The sequence below is a fragment of the Mytilus edulis genome, chromosome 4, assembly GCF_963676685.1.
Source record: "Mytilus edulis chromosome 4, xbMytEdul2.2, whole genome shotgun sequence".
Classification (NCBI taxonomy): Eukaryota; Metazoa; Mollusca; class Bivalvia; order Mytilida; family Mytilidae; genus Mytilus; species Mytilus edulis.
The window spans coordinates 7,512,588-7,536,677 of NC_092347.1; the positions used below are offsets into that span (position 1 = coordinate 7,512,588).

Sequence of the window (24,090 nt, forward strand, 5' to 3'; positions counted from 1 at the left end):
TTGCTGACCAGTGAAAAAAATTAATTAAGATCTAAAAAATTTCCAAATGAAACAGCTACATTTTAAAGAAATATTAAGTTTGACATCAAATAATTTTTCATTACCCACAGGGGCATGGAAATTCACAAGGGCTTAGTAACCTACTTGATATTTTCACATTTTTCATGATAATTTAACATTGGAACACCAAAATTATTATTTGGGCTACAACTTGAACTTTTCCTTTCCAATCCCTGTATTTACTCACTTGAAAAAGCCTATAATTCAGTACAAACACATTTTCTATAAATATTACAGACATGTTATACTGTATTATAGGGTTATTGCATGAATATTGGGGAATATTGTCCTGAGTAGAATTTTATATTGCACGAGCTTGCGAGCGCAATATAATGTTCTACGAGGGACAATATTCCCCAATATTCATGCAATAACCCTTTTATTGTATAGCAATATAATATTTGAAAGTAAAAATTGGTTTAAACTAAGATTTTGACGTTGATGACGTCATTAATTTTGAAGATTTATTGCACTAGTGCAATATTGGAATTTATTGCACGCTTACTTTTGGTTACTTTCTGTGGAAAATATTATATTGCTATACATTTAATATGTAAAAGGATTAACATCTTTTGGTGAAGGTTGCATAAATTTAAAATTCAAATACTATCTTCTGCTGAATTTTATAAATTCATACTGTCAAATTTTCTAAAAATCTACAAAATAATTTAAAGTTATAAATTCTGTTTAAAAGTTATAAATTCCTACTATCATCCAAAAGGTATGAAGAAAGAGTATGAAAATCAATTTATCAAAGTCTATTTAATGTGGCCATAAATATATTACGAATATTACAACATTTAGATACATGTATATAACGATGAAAAAAGACCCTAACAAAACCGTTTCAATAATTCACAAAGCAATCATTAGCAATAAAAGGGATAGTAGTGTCCTTATTATTGTCTAAAACATCATATTAGTGCAATAAATGTAGTTGTGACTGTATGTGCAAAATAAATTAAAGGAAAAAAGCTGCAAAATGTTAAAGAGGTAAAACAGAATCTGGACTAAATTCTATCTAAAGTCCTTTTACTGCCAGAAACAGTAACTGGTAAAATGAACATACCTGGATTTAACTCTGCCTGTGACCCATTTGCACTGTTATCTGTCCAAGCCTCTAAAAATAAATAAGTACTGTTATGTTTAAAATGAATTTAATTGGTATGAAAAGATTATCACACTTGCAGCATTTGTTGCTGTTTTTTGTGTGTAATGAATGCTAACATTTTTATTTAGGGGCCAGCTGAAGCCAGGTGTTAGATTTTCTCCCTGTGTTGAAGACCTTTTGGTGGCATTTGGCTGTTTTCTGCTCTATGGTCAGGTTGCTGTCTCTTTGACACATTCTCCATTGCCATTCTTAATTTTAAAACTCAATTGTTCGATTGATTATGATTTCAATGAAACATTAATGTTTATCAGACATCATTTGCAACTTGAATGAAATTACATTTTCCAGACAATCAGATTTGTTATTTCCATACACTTTTACCAACATTTCATGACAACATCAATTTAAGTACAATGTATTTAAAACGTTCATTTAAACAAATTGTACTTCAAATGTTTGAATGATAATTGTTCTATATATTAACCTTTAACTGTAGATGCATTAGACCTGAGTGATACAGCACTACCAGTTGGGTCCCTTGGATAAGCTGCAGACTGAGATAGTGTTGGTCCAGAAGATGGTGAAGGTTCAACAGCTGTTTTCTTTCCTTTTTTCCTCTTTTCATCTTCAGTTTTCTTTTTCTTTTCTAGTCCATCTTCTGTTTTCTTTTTCTTTTTATCATCAGTATCCCCCTTTTTCTTCTTTACTAGTTCATCATTTTTATCAGAAGGTTTCGGTGTTGTGTTACTTTTATTCCCCTCTGCTTCTTTTTCATCTTGTATGAACTGCGAATAAAGTTATGACACATTGCTCAAAGAATGATATCCATTAAGGCAAAAAAAATCAGATATTGTTATTAACTTTCCTCTGAAAAACTAAATATGAAAGAGTGGTTGGTATTGTTCAAATTCTAGTGTTTACAATGTTCATAATAAATCAAATTGTATATTTAAAGGCTTGTATGCATAATTTGTCAAAATCACATCCATGAATATATAAATTTCTATCAATTTACAAAATCGGTACCTAAATTAAAAAAAAAAATATCTTATGTTATTGCATTCAGTTATATTTATCATATTCAAAGCTTTATAATATATTTATCCATTTCAAAGGCAACAACATATATATTGTCAAAAATAGGAACCGACAACTTATTTACCTTTTCTTTCTGTGTATTGTCTGTGATATTTGTATTTACCTTTTCTCTCTGTGTATTGTCACTGATGTTTGTCACTTCAGCAGATTTAACACTGATTTGACTGTGTGCACTGCTTGGTCTTTCTACTGCTGTAAAATTTTAGAGTATATTCAGTGTTTTCCTTTTTTCACTTAGGGAAGGTGGGTGTTTTAAAAAAATCACTTCTACAACCGGGTGTTTTTTTTTTAAATGTCCACCCGTTTTTTTTATTTATTTACTGTGGGTGCACGTGGGGGTCACAAGAAAAAAGATTAGTATAATATTCACATTTAATGGAGCTGAAAAAACCTAAATAGAGGTAGTCATATTAATTGTCAAATATTCTTTGATTTGATTTTTTCAACAATTTATCTCTTTTCTCTCTTCTTTCATTTACAATTTTATGTCCTGTTTCTTGCTTTTGTGCCGTATTTTTGGCCCATAGAACAGTAGTATCCTTCCTCTGTGACTATAAGCCATTTGAAGTCTTGCTCATATTTGTCTTCACTTGCGTGTCTTTTCCGTTGTTTGGTTGATTTTTGTTCAATTTCCACAACTTCAACATTACTATCAATTTTATTTAACTTATTTGGTCTAGTATTTTCTTTATCATCATCGTCATCTGCCTTTTTTGTTCCCCGATTAATAAATGAAAACATTGAAATTTGACGATTGGACGCCATCTTTGTCAATGAAAACAAATCAGTGAGGCGCAACTAGTATTCAAATTTTAACGGTACGGAACCGAAAAAAATCCGAAATTTGAAAAAAAAGCCGACCACCTCCTAAAATCGAAAGGTGGTCGGCTTACAAAGTTTGAAAAGAAGGTGGTCGGCACACCCGGCTTAAATGCCGAATGGAAAACACTGATATTCTATAATAGCAATGTAAATCTATAGGTATTCTTAACATAAACATTCAAATCAATGACAAGGAAAACAGGAGAATGATAGTGCTTACAAATGTACTTAGATACATTGTATAAAGACTTCATTTAAAGAACATGTAGTGTTACAATTTGAACCTTTGTTTAATAATATTTATTGTCTATGTTCATTCTAAGCATGCATTTTTATCTTTTTTAGTAAATTATCACATGTATTGTGTTCATCAGACATGTACTATTATGTATTATAATATAATCAAAGACTTGTGTACAGTGTCTATAATATCTTTCTGTTTTTATGTCTTTTGGTTGCTTTCTCTCATTTATGCATACCCCAATCTCATTTTATTCATTTAAAACCTTTATTTAAAAAAAGAATACTGAAACATATTGTATACCTTCTGGAGCAGGTGGTGCTTTTTTCTTGATCTTTTCTTTAGTTGCCATTTTAACAAGTTCCTGACCAGCAGGACTTATGTCACTAGATAAAAAAAAAAGATTACATATACATGTAATATATTACAAGTTATAAATTAGACAAAGGCATTTTTATATATATATTTGTCTGACCATATTATTGCAAAGAGTGAAAAGGAAAGGATTGGGTCATAATTATCCTTGGATAGCAAAAATGACCTAGGAATCATGTGTATGTAGACAAGATGATGTAAAAGGTTAACAGCTCTATCTGATATCATAATAATGTTTGTCACATGGCCCCAGACCACAAGTAATGATCCTGCTTTTCGTTGTCCAGGAATATGGTTCCCTTTATTTAAAGTGTATTTTTTCTTTCCCTTTCTCATACATTTCTTACTTTTTATGGAAAGGAAATGAAAGACTTTAGAGAGCTCAATAAAAATATTGTTGTTTTATTTTAACTGATTTTGATATGGAAATAGTGTTTAGGCCAGGTGCAAAAAGGTAATATTTACAGTTTTTAGAACATTGAGGCCACATTTAAAAGAATGTCAGTTTCCCCTCCCCCGGGTCTATCCTTTGTAAACAGACCAGGAAGGCAGGTTAATTTTTTTTTTTTTACTGGACGTCATAGCATGGTCACATGAATGGTTTGACTTGCCCAGTCGAGGCCACATCAGTTTTTTGTGCTCAATTTGAGTGTATTTATTTAGATTATCGATCATTTTTCTTGCAAGCACTTTTCAAAAATGGAAACGAATTATTTTCAGGAATGAAAAATATTTTTTGAGTTTTTGGTTGAAAATATTTTTTTGACCTGGGGGCTTAGTTTTGACCCGGGTGAGGGAGACAACAAACATAATTTTAATTTTGGCCTGAGTTGTTTATAGGGATATGGATGTGTATTGGCTAAATTTGTAACATGTAAACATGCAAATTTTCTGAAAGTTGGATATATTTTTGGACTTATACTGTACATTAATTTTTTTTTAGTGACAAAATGTTATAAACTTAGAACTATAGAGGAATTAATTGTGGTGTGTGTCCATATTTTATGCACGATACACAAATTGTAGTTTTGAAGTAAAATTGCTTTTGAATAGAGTAAAAATAATATATTTTCCAATATCGTTGTTTTTATTGTCAATTTCCCTCTTTCAAAAAAAAATCTAGTTTTTCATTTTTTATTTAGAATTTTTCTTAAAAAACAAACGCTAGCACATCATAGAAAAGCAAGTGAGTAATCTATGTTTAAAATTTTCTAACAAGAATCTCCAGTGGCAGATCCAGAGGGAGGGTTGTGGGGGTTGGAAACCCCCTTTTTTTGGACGGTCAATGCATTTGAATGGGGAAATATAGTTGGAACCCCCCTGATCTCTGTAATAAAGTCTTGATCTTCTACAACAATCTTAGTTTTATTTACCACAAAACCTAAATTTTCTAAATATCTTTTGGCCAGTAAACTAAAGTAGGAATAATAATGCTTTGCAATAAAGTTTCGCTTTGATATATGTACAAAAATGACCCATTTCTATTTTTCATAATCTTTGTTATGATACCATTGCAGTTGAAAATTTTATAATTCGTAGAAAAGGTTGTAAACCCCAATGCATAGTTCATTTAATTCAATAATTGGATAATAAAATATTCTTATTATTATAGTCAAAATATAGTGTTAACTTTTAATTTCTCTGCTGTCATGATTCTACAGTATTGAGGAAATAAATGTTTTACACCCAACTATGTCTTAAAACAATAACAGGGTTACAGTAGAGCCACATTCACTCACATCAGTTAAATAATAATTTGGCAGGTGCCCGTCAAGCCGCCATTTTGAAGCTTTGTAAACAACTATGGTGATTGTGACGTCAGATGATTCTCCATTAAAGTGCTGATTTAATGTTTTGTAACCGGAAAGCACGTGTCTACTCTACAAATTCATATTCGCGTTTTTATGTATTTTAAGAATGTTGTAATCGACTTGTCCGGATCTGATATCACCGAAACCGGACATTGACTTATAGTGCGACTGTCAACTTCCTGTGGTGAGTACTTTGATCATTGCAGAATAACCAGAGAGCTTGATGAAGACAGACGTCTAACCCTCAACTCGTATCTGCCATTTGCCATACACGTACTTGGATAACTCAAGGTAACCTTACTTATTATATAAGTTCTAGTAGCAAATACTATATTGGTGTCAGAAGTTTGTTTCAACTCACCTGGAGAATACCGGAAATGATTTTGTAGCGGCAAAATTTTTCTTTTTGAATTTTGAAACAATAAAAGATTCGAAATTGACGAAATATACGGATAATTTTCTAAGTGTTTAAAACAATTGTCAATAATCCTTTGTCAGTTTCACTGATTATTTATTGGGCAATTATTTAATCATTTTAGAAACTGAATTTTGATTGATACATTTTTCTTTGTCATTGTCAATGACAAAGAGATACAGGCAAGTGTCAGTGTTACTGAAACTTAACCTGTTAACAATTTAGTCAGTGTTACTGATTAATTATATAGCAAGACATTGTGTCTTATATTTATTTCATTTTATAAGAAATAGATTTATTCAATCATGACAGAACCAGTGAATATTAACACAGCTACATTTTTACAACTTAAGTCGTTAAAAGGCATTGGGGAGGCTAAAGCAAATGCCATACTAAGGGCAAGAGAAGAAAAAGGTACACTTACTGAAGACAACATCTTTGATATTACAGAAATTTCGAGTACTCTTTGGGCATCTTTATTAAAGGACAATCTAATAACTTTTAAAGCAGTTAAGCCATCGGGGGAAGATCTTGCGTCAACGGTAGCATTACTAAGGGATAAAATATCTAGTATTGAAAAGGATCGTTCTGACATGGTAGTTAGTTTTCAGTTACAGGCTGACCAGTTGAGAGAGAAGAACCTGGCCATATTGGAACAACAAAGGTTGCAGTATGAGCAAGAGCGGGATGAATATTTACAAAAGGTAAAACAAGAATTAAATCATTTTAGAGAAATGGTTGAAACTAAAGATAAGGAATTAGACCGCTATCATGAAAAAACAGAGAAAATGCAATCTCAAATAGAACAGCAAGAGTCTCTTGCTAGAATTCAAAAGGTAATAACTGACAGGGAATCTAAATCAGGAGTAAATTATAATTATAAACCCCCTTCAACTCCCGACAAATATGGTCCATCTGCTCCAAAGCTGGCTATTTTTGATGGCAAAAGTGACTGGCGACCATACTTTTTGCAGTTTTCTACCATAGCTGATAGATATAAATGGACTGATGAGCAAAGATTGTTCAAATTAATAGAACTTTTAAGAGATAGGGCTCTGAAGTACTACAGTAACAGGGTTAAATCATTACAGGCAAATTATAAACTGTTTTGTCAGAAATTTAATGAGAAATTTGGTAAAAAGGAATTACCCCATATTTTACGTAGATTATTACAGGATTTGAGGCAAGAAAATGAAGAGAATTTGAGAGATTTTGCAGAGAGGGCACAGGAGTTGGCGGTTGATGGGTATCCTGATACTCCAGAGAAGTTTGCTGAGACGCTGGCTACTGATGCATTTTTGAGAGGTTGTCTGGATAAAAGAGCTGCTTTAGTTGCCATGGACAAGAACCCAGAATCCTTAGATCAAGCAGTCCAATTTGTACGTAGTGCAGCAGCTAACCAAAAAGTTATTATGGGCGGTAAGAAGTCTGAAGTGAAAAGAGTTACATTTTCAGATACAGAAGATGTCCAAGAACAGGAAGAAGAAAAATTTGCTGTACGGGTTGTTGAGAAAGATGATGATAAAAAAGGGGTAAGTGCTAGTATTGAGAAAAGACTTAAGAAAACAGAAGATGATCTTGCAGAGACAAAAATTATTGTGAAAAAGATTCTCAATATAATTAACCAAAATCAGGGTCAAAACCAGAGGTCAAGAAGTACATATAGGTCTCCTACACCAGAAAGGTCAACAAGCCCATATAGGGGAACAGGCTGTTTTCAGTGTGGAAAAGAAGGACATTATGCCCGGGATTGTCCAAGCAGGATAATGTATCGAAATGGGTCGCCCATGCGTAGTAGAACTCCATCACCAAGTAGCAACACTTTAAACTATCAGGGATCAAGAAAGACGGCCAATTCTTGATCAGCTCGGGACATGGTGGCCAAATATGTACAGATGTAAAAAAAGAGGATATTGGTAATACAGTGAAAATTCAGGAACTATTTCTGTATAAACATAATTCAGATTCAAAAACATTGTACATAAACTTAATTCTTAATGGGCAAAAAGTTTTAGCTGTTGTAGATAGTGCAGCTCAAGTTTCCGTGATCAGTATATCACTCCTTAAACAGTTGGGGCCAAAAGTAAAGATGAAGCAGCACATAATACTGAAAGGGGCTGGAAAGGGGTCTGAAATGGAAGCCAGATACACAGACGACCTTGACGTAACAGTTGGTAAACTCAAAGTCAAATGGAGGTTTGTGGCTGCAGAGATCACAGATAAGGTAATATTAGGTATTGATTTTTTGGAACATTTCAAGGCTATAATTGATCTAGGCAATTATACCGTACAGATAAATCAAGATCTTATACCTGCCATCTGTTTAGGTAATAAGGAGGGTAAAATTTCACATGTTTACAGAGTAACAGTGGGGAGGAAAACAGTTGTTCCACCTCAGTCAATGAAGGTATTAAAAATTGAGATTGATAGGACACCTAATTCTGATATTATTATACAGCCGAACTATGAACTAAAAGGTTTATTAACACCAAATGTTGTGCTGAAAATAGGTCAGGAGGTCTCAACCGTAGTACGTAATGGCTCCAATAAGTTTGTTACTTTGAAAGGAGGGTTGAAATTTGGAATTGGCACAGAAATAGAATGCACAATACCTTTGACAGATGTAAATGAACTTGACAGGTTTTCTGACAAGTCATTAAATAATTTCGAGCCATCTTTTGTAACACATCAAGCTGCAGAGGCTGACAGAGTATCTGATAGCCTGACAACTGGTTCAGAGACAAACGAAAACTCAAATATGGTTCCACCAGCACATACAATTTTATCCATTAAAGCTGATAATAACCACTCTCAAGTAAGTTCACAAAATCGTGATAAAAACATGTCTGACAGGGTCTCTGTCAAACAAGCTCTTTCAATTAAAGATATGAATGAACTTATTCCAAAACATATACAAGATCTGTATTCAAGGACCATTAAAGGTATGACACTGTCAGAAAGTAAGGACATAGCAGAATTATTGATTCAATTTCAGGACGTGTTTGCGAAAGGGGATATGGATTTGGGCCTATTTAAAGGGGAAATAAAACACCGTATCCACACAGGAGATGCTACTCCAGTAAAACATCGTCTGAGGCGGACTCCATTAAAGTTTGAAGGTGAGGAACAAAAACATTTACAAGATATGTTGGATAAAGGGGTTATTCAGCCATCAATATCAGATTGGGCAGCATGTCCTGTTCTAGTACGGAAAAAGGATGGCTCTATCAGGTACTGTCTAGACTATAGAGGGCTCAACAAGGCTACAACAAAAGATTTATTTCCGATAGCGAAAATAGAAACCTGTCTAGATACTTTGCGTGGAAGCCAATACATGAGTACGGTGGATATGGCTGCAGGTTATTGGCAGTTGGAAATAGACGAGAGAGACCGCTATAAGACCGCTTTTGTGACTAAGTATGGTTTGTTCGAGCACGTCAGACTGCCATTTGGTCTCTGTAACTCTCCAGCTACTTTTAGTAGAGTTGTTCAGTTAGTTTTGCAGGGTTTAACTTGGGAGGAGTGTTTGGCATATCTGGATGATGTCATCATTTTGGGTTATAGTTTTGAGGATCATTTACAGAAGCTGAGACATGTATTAGAACGATTCCAGCAGTATAATCTCAAGTTGAAACCATCAAAGTGTAATCTGTTCCAAAAAGAGGTAAAATTTTTAGGTAAGATTGTTAACAAGGAGGGAATCTCAATAGATCGTAAAAACATTGATACGGTACAGAAATGGCCAGTTCCAAAAAGTAAGAAAGAACTAGAATCATTTTTGGGATTTGCTAATTACCACAGGGAGCATGTGTCTCATTATGCTGCTCTGGCCGCACCTCTACATGTCCTTACAGGGGGAAAAGAGTTTAAATGGGAATCAGAACATCAAGATGCCTTTAATAGCATTAAGAAGGCCTTAACTACACCACCTGTATTGGGATATCCTGATCCTAACTTTCCATTCATTTTGGATACTGATGCCTCTGAAAATACTATTGGAGCGGAATTGAGTCAAATTCAAAATGGCAAGTGTGTTACGGTAAGCTATGCGAGTAGGGTATTGACACCAGCTCAGAGAAAATATTGCACTACAAGGAAGGAACTTCTAGCAATAGTAGCCTTTACCAGACAATATCGTCATTATCTACTTGGTAACCAGTTCACTATACGCACAGACCATAACAGTTTGAAGTGGCTCATGAACTTCAAAAACATAGAGGGACAGTTAGCTCGCTGGCTAGAAGAGTTATCACAGTATAACCTGATCATCCAACACAGACCAGGTAAGAAACATTCAAATGCAGATGGGCTTTCCAGGATACCAAATCACCAAGACCTTTGCTCACACTACAGCTCAGAGATACCACTTAATTTGCTTCCTTGTGGAGGCTGTAAGTACTGCACTCGAGCAAGGAGCCAGTGGCAAATATTTGAAGAAGATGTTGACTTTGTGGTGCCTTTGACAGCGAGATCTGTCAGCTGTACTTCACCAGTCGGCATTATAGGATTAACCATTAGGTCAATAAGGAATGTAACATCAGACAATAATGTTAGTATAATGGGAATGCCTACCAGTTATTCAAATGACGACTTGAGGCAATTGCAAAATCAGGATAAACACCTAAGTACTATTATTGCATGGCTAACACTGAATTATACTCCCTCTAAGCAGGAACTACAAATGCAGAGTCCAGGAGTTAGACATCTTTGGCAATGTAAGTCACAACTTAGATATCAAGACAGTATACTGTCTTATATCTGGGAGGACCCTGTTGGTTCTAGGATTCTTTTTGTGACCCCAGACAGTCTGAAAGATGAATTGCTCAGGTGCTGTCATGATCTAAGATCTTCTGGACATCTAGGGCAGGACAAGACACTATCAAAACTAAGGAAGACTGCATACTGGTATAAAATGTCATCAGATTGCAAAATCTATGTAAGTTCATGTCATGTTTGCAATAGACAGAAGAAGGCATGCAGGAAGGCAAGAGCAGATTTGGGGCAATATCACTCTGGGGTCCCTTTTGAAAGGATACATATGGACATTTTAGGCCCCCTACCTGTAACTAAAATGGGTAACAAATATATACTCGTGATCCTTGATCAGTTTACTAAATGGATTGAGTGTTGTGCTTTACCAAACCAACATGCAGAAACAATTGCCAAAGCTTTTATGGACAGTACAATATCAAGATTTGGATGTCCCTTGGAGATTCATACAGATCAGGGGAAAAACGTTGATGGTAACGTGATACGACAGCTCTGTGAACTCCTAGAGATAACGAAAACAAGGACTACAGCATATCATCCAGCTTCAAACGGTCAAGTTGAACGTTATAATCGCACTCTTGCACAGATGATAAGGTGCTTCACTAAGAAACGACAAGATAGCTGGGATGTTCACCTACAGCAACTTACTGGTGCCATTAGAGCTACAGAAAACAGACAAACTGGGTTCACACCAAATTTCATGGTTTTTGGCAAGGAAAATATTCAACCTATTGACCTTGTTTTGGGTCTTGATGCACCTAACAGGACTAGGGAACACAAAGAACTAACAGATTATATAAAGATTCTTAGAGAGACGCTGACAGAGGTACATGACCTTGCCAGGGAAAACATCAAAATGGCTCAGTGGAGGCAAAAAAGAGATTATGACCTGAATGTCAATTGTAAGGTTTATAAGGTAGGAGATATTGTTTTTAAGATAGATTCAGCCAGGAAAGTTGGGGTGTGTCCGAAACTAAAGGCACCATGGAAAGGGCCCTTTGTGGTAGCTGAGGTTAAATCACCGGTCCTATACAAAATTAGGAACAAAAAAACGTCTGAAGTTGTTCATCATGATAGGCTCAAACTCAGTCAAATTCGTGATTTACCTGTCTGGACACAAAGGCTTAAGAGAAGAATACTAGAACAGGTAGAGAGGAAAATGTTGGAAGATTTAACTGACAAGGAAGAACACTGTGACTTAGGGCTAGATTGGCTTTTCAGTAATAATGAGCCAATGTTGTGGAACATGATAGACGGTAGCCTTGCACAGTCAGACTCTCTGACTGGTGGAGGCAATACTGGAATTGGGCAGTCAGATTTTCTGACTAATAAAAGGAGCTCACAAGAAGCTGATCAGTTTACACTACAGGATTGGGAAACCCTAATGAACCTTGATGATAATTTTGGGGATCAGACAATAATCTATAATGTAGCCGATACTGTGGAAGCACAAGTTAAACTGTCTGATAGGAGCAGAGGGAGGGACAGGAAGGCCCCTGCCCACTTTAGAGATTTTGTAATGGACTAATGATGATGCAGTTTGTGTATAAATAGTGTATATAGGTTAAATGTTTAATTTGTTTTTTCTTTATCTTATTTTTAAAGAATGGAAGAGGAAGAGCTAGACTATGAGCCAGAAGAAGAGGAAGTGGGGGTGCTGAAAGAACAGATAGAAAAGGAAGGGTGTTTGCTGAAAGAACAAAGAATTAAAGGTAGCAGTAATAATAAAAAAAGATCAAGACCATGCTGTATATGCTCTGGTAGGTTTGTGAATGTAAGAAGACATGTACTTCGGGCTCATGTACCCTGGTATACTGCACCTCTGTTGGCATGTTGGACCTGTCAACTTCAATTTGGCCAACAGGGTGCATTTACTATACATTGCAACGACTATCACAACTCAGAGCAGACACATGGGTATAAAGAGGAATTTTTGGTTGACTGGGTTGAATTGATGAATGGCTTACTCATAGAACTTTGTCGTCAGTTCGCGGTTTCCACACTGGACAAATTGGTAACATTCGCCAGGGAGATGTCCACTCTAGAACAGTGTGACAAAGCAACCTTTCATCAAACAGACCTGCCGTTTCTGCTAAATTTCAACAGGATAAACCATTTTCACTCATCATCAGCTTACACGGTCTTTCCACCATCAAACATACATTCTCTCTTACACTGGAAAGTCTTAGCTTTATTAATCAAATCATCCGAGGATTCCGAAAATTTACTTTCATATAATTGTAAATTGTCTCTATGTAAAATTACTTCACATCCGATACACACAGTTATTGACACACATTTTCATTGGGACAAATTCTTCCTACAAGCCAGATTTTCTGGCTTGCCTTCATACATTTGGGAAGAACAAGATAATGAAAAATTTCAGATTAGAAAATTAATATCAAATTTTGTTTTTCCAAGTCGATGGACAGCTTGCCTAGATGGGGATTTGTTAAGGGAGGATAAGAGAATTCTCCACACTATTGGAATCCATCCGAAGGTAGCAGGGAACCAGGTGGGTCGGAACTTTAATGAGTTGAAAAGAAGAATCCCAGGTAATTTTTTAGCAATAGGGGAATGTGGATTGGACGTAAGTCAGGGGGAGAAAGATATAAGAGAGCAAGTTAAGGTACTACGAGTACAATTAGAGTTGGCCAGAGATTACAAGTTACCTGTCGTAATTCACTGCAGAGGTAAAAACATAACTGTCAGGTGCTTAGATATCATGTCAGAGATACTGGACAGGGATCATGGTGTCCACTGGCACTGTTTCTCCCAGGACAAGACAACATATGAAAATATAAAGCGGTGTTTTCCTAATACAAAATTTGGTATTTCTCCATTACTGTTAATGGAGGATACCTATCCACAACTCCGCTCACAGGTTTGCGAGATGAGCCTAGAGGACATCATTCTGGAAAGTGATGCACCATACCTCCACCCCAAGAACTATGAGGACAGTTCTCCAATATTGATTAGATCTATTATACAGAAATTGTCTATCATGTTTAATATTCCAGGAAGGGAAATTGCTGACATCACCACCCGAAATGCTCAGCAGCTATATAAGTTTGAATAGCGTATCTTTGTGTGTATATATATTTTTAACTGTAAATAACTATATGCGTGTGTGTATCATGTGGAACTGTAACAATTGTACTGTGTTGTAAAACTGTTATGTGAACTATGTGTGTTTGATGTGTAACTGTGAATATTGTGCCATTCTATTGAATGACTTTCGTTTCAAAGGACCACTGGAAATATTAGGACAAAGGGGGGTTATTACTGACATGGTTAAATGACAGTAACACCTCAAGTTATAAGTAAATCAATGGAGATATCATGATATCTGCGGGACAATTTCTGACATGATTAAATGACAGTAACTTCATTCACCGTTTAAGGAAATCATAGTGGGACAAAAAGGACTTCAGAATAGAGAACTATCACTAATCATTCTTTATATGAATTTATATTATACCAACAATCTTTTCAGAGAGAAGGGGGAAGAATGTTGTAATCGACTTGTCCGGATCTGATATCACCGAAACCGGACATTGACTTATAGTGCGACTGTCAACTTCCTGTGGTGAGTACTTTGATCATTGCAGAATAACCAGAGAGCTTGATGAAGACAGACGTCTAACCCTCAACTCGTATCTGCCATTTGCCATACACGTACTTGGATAACTCAAGGTAACCTTACTTATTATATAAGTTCTAGTAGCAAATACTATAAGAACATAAATATACTACAAATAAATTGTTTTTTCTATTTACTGTCAATTCAAGTTTACTATTACAAGTTAAAAAAGGAATATAAACCTGAGACTTATACAAAGCTAAATATCTCAAAACAATATATTAGACAATTATGTAAATTAAGAATTTCTAACTGGCCACAATTTACACATTGAAAAAGGCAGATATAATAATACACCCTGGGATCAAAGAATATGTAAACATTGTATTGATAACAAAATTGAAGATGAGTTTCATTTAAAATGTGAATGCAACCTCTATCAAGACGAGAGGGAAACGTTTTATGATGACATTGTTAATATTATAATTATACCATGTTTTTGTAATATAGATAATTTTGATAAATTTAAATATTTAGTGAACTGTTCGGAGACTGATGTTTTCACCAGATTTCTTATATATATAGACAAATGTATTTTGATTAAACATTCATCAGTAGGAATAATTGCATAATATTGAAGTGTGAGTTTTGTCTCTTGCGGTATAAGTGTAAAAATTGTTGGCTGTTATGTTTTATTGTTGTTTTGTTTTGTATGTGTTTTTTATATGTGTTCATGTGTTTCAGCGATGATCCTTTTGTACTGGATTTTATACTGAATAAAATTAGTTAGTTAGTTAGTTTATTATGACTATCTATAGTATATCAGCAACGGTTGTGGATACACAGGCATTTGTCTCAGAATGTGTTCCCCCTATGCACCTTGATATAACATACACGACTTATATGTACATCTTACAATTCCTTGGCAGTCACCTAATAAAGTTGACACATTTAACTTATAAGACATTATATACATAACTGCTGAAACAGAACATTGACCAATGAACAGTCATGAAAATGAGGTCAAGGATATACGACCATGACCTGCCAGACAGAGATATACAAATAACAATCACTCCATACACCAAATACAGTTGACCTAAAATATCTCGCATTCTTTTACTTACCATTGATATTATGTTCACAGTCCTAAATATAAAGCGTTACTACAACTATAAAATCAATTTAAAATGTGACACGAAAATAAGGTCAAGGTCAGGTAAACCAAACTGGAAATACATGTACATCTTACAATAATTCCATACACCAAATATGCTTGAAATGTAGTTTACCTATTCCACATCAAAGAAACAAATTTATCTAGGAAAACTTAACATTGAACATGGAAAATGAGGCCAAGGTCAGATAAATACTGCGGTCAGACAGACATGTATGTCTTTTTTTATATGTACACCTTACAATCATTACATGCTTTAAAAATTATTGAGCTTATGCATACAGTATCTAAGATGCAAATCAAGAAAATTAAGATTGACCAATGAACCATGAAAATGAGGTCATGGTCAGATGATAATTGCTAGACAGACATATATACACCTTACATTAATTCCATGCACCAACTATAGTTGACCTATTGCAAATAGTATTAGAAAAACTGACCAAGAGCAACAATTTTAAATTGAGCTATGAACTGTAAACATGAGGTCAAGGTCAGATGACACCTGCCAGATAGACGTGTACACCTTAATTACAATCATTCCATTATGGCCCATTCACCAGCTATAGTAGAACTATTGCATACAGGGTTGTTGTGACGTCTTTGACACATTCCACATTTCCATTCTCAATTTTAGAAATAGAAAAAGCAGACCAAAACACAAAAACTCAACTATAACCACTGAACCTTGAAAAGGTGGACAAGGTCAGATTACACGTGCCAGCTGGACTTGTACACCTTACAATCATTCCTTACATCAAATATAGTAGACCTATAGCACGGTGGGTATGGTTGTCCTGCGAGAGAACGTTCTGTGCTGGTGATTTGGTCCTGTCAGGTGCTGGTGGGTCCTGATTCTGTGCTGGTGGGTTTGTTTACATTGTATCAGAACGGCAATAAAACGACTGTTTTGTTGCTTAATTTTTCTCTGATGCGTCATTAGTACCATGCAAAGTATATTACAACAATATTACATTGCAAAAGTCGTGCAAGTTCGTTAAACGGAATTGTCCTGACGCGGTGCTGGTGATAAGAAAAACGGTCCTGGTTCTGTGCTCCTATGTCCTGGTTCAGCTGTGCCTTTATATTTTAGTTAAAAGTGGCATATATTCAAGATCATTGATGCTGTACTGTTATTGACTAATTAACTGTTGTCTGCTTTCTTGAAATTGACATTGTTGTGAATCTGTTTACTGTTATAATGAGAGAAAAAATACCCCTATTTTTTTATTTTTTGTTAAAATTAACTGTAATCTTATTTATTGGCCTGTTAATGGAACCCTTCTTGCCCCCTTTTAAAAGATAAGAAAATATGTTTACGATTTTCGGGATTACGATCATTTTGCAATATCACCAAAATACGTTGTATTTTTTACAATACTTATATAAAGTAGATGATGTGTATGTTTGTTGTCAATGGACAAATTTCCAAATCCTTACGTCATCGTACGACCTTCAACAATAACCCATAAAATAAAAATGTAAAAGGTTTTGCATAAAAATGGAGAGCAAAAATATATAATTTTTTTTTTTTTTTTTAACATAAATAAGGCCGTTAGTTTTCTCGTTTGAATTGTTTTACAGGGTCTTATCGGGGCCTTTTATAGATGACTATGCGGTATGGGCTTTGCTCATTGTTGAAGGCCGTACGGTGACCTATAGTTGTTAATGTCTGTGTCATTATGGTCTTTTGTGGATAGTTGTCTCATTTACAATCATACCGCATCTTCTTTTTTATAAAACAATACAAATCTACACACACAAAAAACTGGCTTAATTTCAACTGGTTATCAACCCGAATCGCTATAAGATCATATATAAGCTCACATGTGTCGAGGGGTTGTGTGAGGTTCATGTATTGTCTTGGCGTCCTCAATTACAAAAAGATCTTTTCTGAAATTACTTGACCAAATGTTACCAAATGATTTTTCAAGAGTGAATCTAGGAAAAACATTATTCATCAACAAACATGACCACTGTCTGTTAAAATGTATTCGAGTTTTTAGTTACAGCCGATTCCATTGAGTATGTAGGCAAAGGTAATATCTTTGGTTAGCTTGCTTGTTAGCTAAACCGTGACTTTTCTGTTCAGCAAGCAAGATAACCAAAGATATTCCCTTTGTCTACACACTCATTGAAATCGGCTTTAATATTGCAATAGTTCAAGCAATTAGGGCAAAACTTACCGAGTAAAAAAAATCAAAAGGCTAATGTCTATCTACCTTGCACATTTCAGAAAATTCAGATCAGATAACGAAACTGGGTCCAGCAACATTTATAAGCAATTTAAGATTTTGACCCCACAGTTTCCCTTCACCACAAATATTCTCGTTACAACGAATCATTTTAAATCCAAAAATACTAGTTGCAGCCTTTTGTTTATCTATTAATATATGTATACGGATAAAGTTATGAAAGACAGCAGGGTCACCAGGGTGAGGAGTCCATGTCATCTGAAATAAATGCTAAGCATAGATCTAGAAAGCGACAGATAATCATGACATTAAAAAAACTCTCTTCTTTTCGACTTTTTTCGAACAAATTGACACATAAAATGAATTATATAGTATTGTGGAATTTTTAACTTGTGTTCAATTCATTGGTTACATTTTTTACTAGGATAACAATCCTGTCAAGTATGAGCTGGGTAAAATATTTCAGAAAAGAAGATGAAAATGTGAAAGTTTCCGTGCGTCAGGTGCAACAGCATACGAACAGCTAACATGCCTCGTCAGGGTGGAAGCTAAGTCCACGAAAATTTGATTTAAAACCTTTATTCGTTCCAACAAAGTTATTGAGATTTTGTTGAGGATTTAACCATCTACGACACTAAGATTTTTTTTAAGAATTTACAGCTCTTCTATAAATATATGCAAAGCAAACTATTGATCAAATTGCTTGCTATGATTGTTTGGATGTTTTTAAACGACAGGTAAGTAGTCTGTTTACTATATACTAGAATTTGTTTGGACAATAAACATTAACTTCAATTCCTGTCAGTTTATATTTGTCAAATCAAATCCCAGTATGTATTGAAACTCCGCCTACCTATTGTTTGAAAACATCCAAGCAAACATAGCAAGCAAGTCAATCAAAGTTTTTTTTTGCATGCTTTTATAGAAGAGCTGTACTATATAATGCAAAGAAGCGTTTAAGTCTTTCGCCAAAAAATACTATCAATTTCTTTTTGTCCTATGTAAACTTCCGTACCATTCATGATCATTAAATTGAACTGTAGAATATTTCTTGGTACCTTCTTAATTCCTTTATAAGTCTTATGTAAATATAATTATGAAAATAACTGAACATTGTGAGCACAAGATTCACTGCACACTTTTAAAGTTCTGCTTCATCAAACATTAAAATGTGAACTTAAGTTTTGAGACTTTTTTAATCGACACGATTGGGATTTTTGTATATGAGAACATGGTTTATCTATTAGTTGAAAATGCGGCTTTGAACTAGCTTTCAGTACCTGCGAGCATTCGTTGTTCAATAATTTGTGTCTTTGTGTTATTATTTTATGTGATAAATTGTTGTGTTGGTACACCACTGTAACAATGAAGGAGGAAATGAGGAGGGTTGGTTGGGTGGAAATGGGGAGGGGTATGCGGAGCGCTTACAAACATGTCTATGCGGCATGGGCTTTTTATCATTGTTGAAGCATCAATGTAAGGGGTATTTAATATCTTAATAACACTATTCTTATTTTAGATACAATATATTGTTATCTTATATTGACGAAAGATGTTGCCCTTTTATGTAATTATGTAATACAAGTTACGATCATTTGAAAACACATATTAAACAGCCAAATGGATGCACAAGAGCTAATATAGGAGTCATAGATCCTATTGACAACAATTATCTGCCCAATTTTATTGATTTTGTAACATTTGTTTCAAATATGACCAACTTCTTATCCAAAATCACCAGCACCGTATCAGGACCCACCAGCACAATGACAGGACCCACCAGCACAGTATCAGGACATGAATAAATTGAGAAAATGCTAAATTTTAATAAATTGCAATGTTTTTTCACAAAATAGTTTTGTCGTGTGGATTGCGGTATAGAAAGCGGACTCTATGAGCATTTTTGTTTTATTTTTTCAGTTCTAGATTTTCTGAAAATGAGCATTTTTGTGTTACGCTTACTGAAACAGTGTAGATGGTCAACTTTTTAATGGTTTATATATGAACCCATAAGAAACAAAATTGAAAAATCTCAACTGTTTTCTCCCATTTTTTATGAGTGAAAATGTAAACAAGAGTGCACACGCTGAAATGTCTCGCCTTCTATACTAATCATTGATATTATGTTGATAGTCCTAAGTATAAAGCTAAGCTTTAATACAACTGTCACATAAACTCAACATTAACCAAGATAACTAAACAAAGACCAATGAACCTTGAAAATGAGGTCAAGGTCAGATGAACCATGCCAGGCAGACATGTACAGCTAACAATGCTTCTATACAACATATATAGTTGACCTATTACTTATAGTTTAAGAAAAATAGACCAAAACACAAAAACTTAACACTGTGCAATGAACCGCGAAAATGAGGTCACGGTCAAATAAAACCTGCGCGACTGACATAAAGATCATAAAATATTTCCATACACCAAACATAGATGACCTATGGCATATAGTATTAGATAAAAAGACCAAAACTCAAAAACTTAACTTTGACCACTGAACCATGAAAATGAGGTCAAGGTCACATGACATCTGCCCGCTAGATAGGTACACCTTACAATCATTCCATACAACAAATATAGTAGACCTATTGCATATAGTATGAGAAAAACAGACCAAAACACAAAAATTTAACTATAACCACTGAACCATGAAAATGAGGTCAAGGTCAGATGACACCTGCCAGTTGGACATGTACACCTTACAGTCCTTCCATACACCGAATATACTAGCCCTATTGCTTGTAGTATCTGAGATATGGACTTGACCACCAAAACTTAACCTTGTTCACTGATCCATGAAATGAGGTCGAGGTCAAGTGAAAACTGTCTGACAGACATGAGGACCTTTCAAGGTACGCACATATCAAATATTGTTATCCTATTACTTATAATAAGAGAGAATTCAACATTACAAAAAATCTGAACTTTTTTTTCAAGTGGTCACTGAACCATGAAAATGAGGTCAAGGACATTAGACATGTGACTGACGGAAACTTCGTAACATGAGGCATCTATATACAAAGTATGAAGCATCCAGGTCTTCCACCTTCTAAAATATAAAGCTTTTAAGAAGTTAGCTAACACCGCCGCCGCCGCCGTAGCCGCCGCCGGATCACTATCCCTATGTCGAGCTTTCTGCAACAAAAGTTGCAGGCTCGACAAAAATCATCATTTTCGTCTTTGTTTACATTTTTTCATTGATCACCAGCACCCGTCAGGACCGAATCACCAGCACAGAACGTTCTCTCGCAGGACAACCATACCCACCGTGTATTGTATTGATTTTAATATCTGAGATATGGACTTAACCTTGTTCAGTGATCCATAAAATGAGGTCGAGGTCAAATGAAACTGTCTGACGGGCATGAGGACCTTGCAATGTACGCACATACTTTATATAGTTATCCTATTACTCATGATAAGAGAGAAATTGAGATACTAAAAATATTTTTATGCAACCCCCAAAAAAGTTGCGGTCATATATTGGTATCACGTCGTCGTCGTCTGCGTCGTCCAAAACCATTTGGTTTTCCGGCAATAACTTTTAAGTATAAGTAAATAGAAATTTATTAAATTTAGACATAAGGTTTATAACCACAAAGGAAGGTTGGGATTGATTTTGGGGGTTATGGTCCTAACAGTTTAGGAATTAGGGGCCCAAAAAAAGACCCGATAAGCATTTTTCTAGTTTCCAGACAGTAACGTGTAGAACGGTGTATGAATCTCTCTGATATGATACCACAATTAAGTTTACATACCACAAAGAGATGGTTATGTTTGACTCGGGGGGGGGGGGGGGGGGGGCAGTGTCAGGGAGGTAATCTTTTTTGTTTTGAAAGGGGGGATTCGCAACAGCATAGTGTATTGCACAAAAGCAAAAAATTGAATATAAATTAAAATCATATAACCTATTCTAAGTTCTTTGACTACAGTTATTCTGTATTTCCGAAACCTTTTTTGTGTGAAAGTTTAATTACAATCAATATTCAGACATGTATCAAGCGCGAACATTGTGTCCATTTTTGCCCCAGCTGTTCAGGGTTGGACCTCTGCGGTCGTATTCAGCTGCGATCATCGCAGCATTTTATTTCAAGTAGTCGCTGAATCATGAAAATAAGGTCAAAGACAATGGAGATCTGGAAGATGGAAACTTTATAACATAAGGCATCTATTTACAAAGTATGAATGATCCAGGTCATCTACCTTCTCAAACATTAAGCTTGTATGAGGTAAGCTAACGCAGCCGCCGCCGCCGCCGTATGATACTATCACTACCCCTATGCAGAGCTTTCTGCGTCAAAAGTCACAGGCCCGTCAAAAACTACAATTATCAGTGCAATTCTTAAACTGACAAAAATGTATGAAGGGAACAACCTAATGTGATTCCGAACATGTTGAAATGTTTGACTTGCTTTTCTGATCTACAAATCAATTGGTTAGTATTACATATTTGTCATTCTTAAAGTGACATTATGCTGCTATGAACGAAATGTTGCGTGTCGGGTATTAAAGGTAAGTGAGGCAGTTCCGTTATTCTTCATTTCTGTGTTCTGTTTTATTTAATTTGTAGTTTCTGTTTTTCTTTATACCTTTGTACTTGTGCACAAATTTATTCTCTATTCTTTAATAGTTATTTGAAACCAAAACCATATTACATACATGTATTTTATATTTGATAAGTCTAATTAAACAAGAGTGCACACGCTGATAAGTTTAGCCTGCTTTAATGTCCTTTGTTTCTAATAAAGATAAAGGTCCTTGTTACCACAAGTATCATACAAAATTAATGTTCTTAAAGACGCATGGCAATGAGGTCAAGATCTTATGAATCCAGTCATACAGACATTTACACCTTACAATTATTCCATACATCTTATACGCATGACTTATGGTTTCCGGCAAACAGATTGAGTCAGTTTTTTGACGATAACCAAAACCCCCCCTTTTTAAACGTTAAATGGTCGTTCCTTTATATTAAACCTGCCAGACAGACATATATATTGTGGCCGGATGCGGCCACTTCGCGTTTTCTCCTTTCACTTTCACGCGAAATCGAGAAATGGAGAAATCGGGAAATCGGGAAATCGGGAAATCGAGAAAGCGAGCAAGCGAAATCGAGAAATCGGGAAATCGAGAAAGCAAAATCGAGAAATCGACAAAATTGAGAAATCGAGAAATTGAGAAATCGGGAAATCGAGAAATCGAGAAATCGAGAAATCGAGAAATTGGGAAATCGGGAAATCGAGAAAGCAAAAACGCGAAATCGAGAAATTCATTTCGCGTTTTCGCTTTCGTGTTTTCGCGTTTTTTCTTTCCCTTTTTCTCGATTTCTCGATTTCCCTATTTCTCCATTTCCCTATTTCTCGATTTCCCTATTTCCCGATTTCTCAATTTCTCGATTTCGCTTTCTCGATTTCTCGATTTCCCGATTTCCCGATTTCGCGTTTGCAAACTGAAGAAAGAAAACACGAAAACGCGAAAAGGCGAAATGGTCGCATCTGGCGAACATACATATACACCTTCCAATCACCAAATGTAGTTAACATATTGATATTAGCCCTTGAAAAAAACCGTAACTTAAATCTTACAAATGAACCAAGAAAAAGAGGTCAAGGTTTGATGAAACCTGTCCGACTGACATGTACCTCATATAATCCTTTTATACACCACATACAGTTGACTTACTGCTTAGATAAAGGGGGCAATAGGGGGTCCGTTAACATGTTAACATCACCTCGATTTTGGCAAAAACAGTTAACAACAAATGCAAACATGCTGATATTACACGGTTAACACAGTGGGTTGCATTTATGTCAAATAACAGTTAATAACACCTTGAAAACGCAATAACAGGTTAACATTAAAAGGTATTGCCCCTCTTATATTATCTGAGAATTTAACCACTGTGACCGTCACGTAACTAACCTTTATCAGTGATCCATGATATGAGGTCGAGGTCGGGTGAACCCTATCTGAAGAATATGTAGACTATGCAAGAACCCTGTCCCATATAGTTGTTCTATAACTCGTAATAAGTGAGAAATTCACATGACAAATTTTTCAAGCGCTCCTAAATCGTGAGATCAAAGAAAGTTGACATATATGACAGACGCGGACACTCCTTGTATACACGGTTTTACTACATCTTTTATCTACTCCTGGTTCAGTTTTAAATCAGTTCTCTCTGTGAGCGTTTTGTTATACATTTAAATAACTATATTAAACATATATCAATATACGCACCAAAAGTAATACTTCTATATAATTATTCAAGCTCAACATGTTATTTAAGCTATCTTTTTAAAGACCGATTTTGGTTGTGTATTTCTAGGCTTTCCATAACACAAAATATTTGACATGGTAACATTTCTGTAATATTGTAGAAACCGACGAAAATATTGGTATTCGTGTTCTAATCAGCAT

General features: G+C 35.1%; 2 protein-coding genes across 4 annotated transcripts in view; one reads left to right on the forward strand and one right to left on the reverse strand.

Annotated features, from left to right (window-relative positions):
* The window catches only part of LOC139518850 (uncharacterized), a 43,101-nt gene extending 37,542 nt beyond the window's left edge, over nt 1-5,559 (reverse strand). The window contains exons 1-6 of the mRNA XM_071310473.1: nt 5,447-5,559; nt 3,636-3,718; nt 2,401-2,461; nt 2,334-2,361; nt 1,656-1,956; nt 1,130-1,180 (exon numbers count right to left, since the gene is read on the reverse strand). Coding sequence (XP_071166574.1) covers nt 1,130-1,180; nt 1,656-1,956; nt 2,334-2,361; nt 2,401-2,461; nt 3,636-3,684 — 490 coding nt within the window. The 5' untranslated portion in view covers nt 3,685-3,718; nt 5,447-5,559. The remainder of the gene's footprint in view (nt 1-1,129; nt 1,181-1,655; nt 1,957-2,333; nt 2,362-2,400; nt 2,462-3,635; nt 3,719-5,446) is intronic.
* Nucleotides 5,560-5,626: 67 nt separating this feature from the next.
* Nucleotides 5,627-14,439, forward strand: LOC139518851 (uncharacterized metal-dependent hydrolase BUsg_343-like). Of its 3 annotated transcripts, XM_071310477.1 has the most exons (3): nt 5,627-6,637; nt 12,309-13,258; nt 14,200-14,439. In XM_071310477.1, exons 1-3 carry the CDS (start codon nt 6,606-6,608, stop codon nt 14,262-14,264), a joined length of 1,047 nt encoding a protein of 348 aa, XP_071166578.1. In that variant the 5' UTR covers nt 5,627-6,605; the 3' UTR covers nt 14,265-14,439. The 3 variants fall into 3 exon arrangements, with proteins under 3 accessions (XP_071166578.1, XP_071166575.1, XP_071166576.1); XM_071310474.1 differs by having other exon boundaries at nt 12,309-14,439; XM_071310475.1 differs by having other exon boundaries at nt 5,627-5,809; nt 12,309-14,439.
* Nucleotides 14,440-24,090: the final 9,651 nt, after the last annotated feature.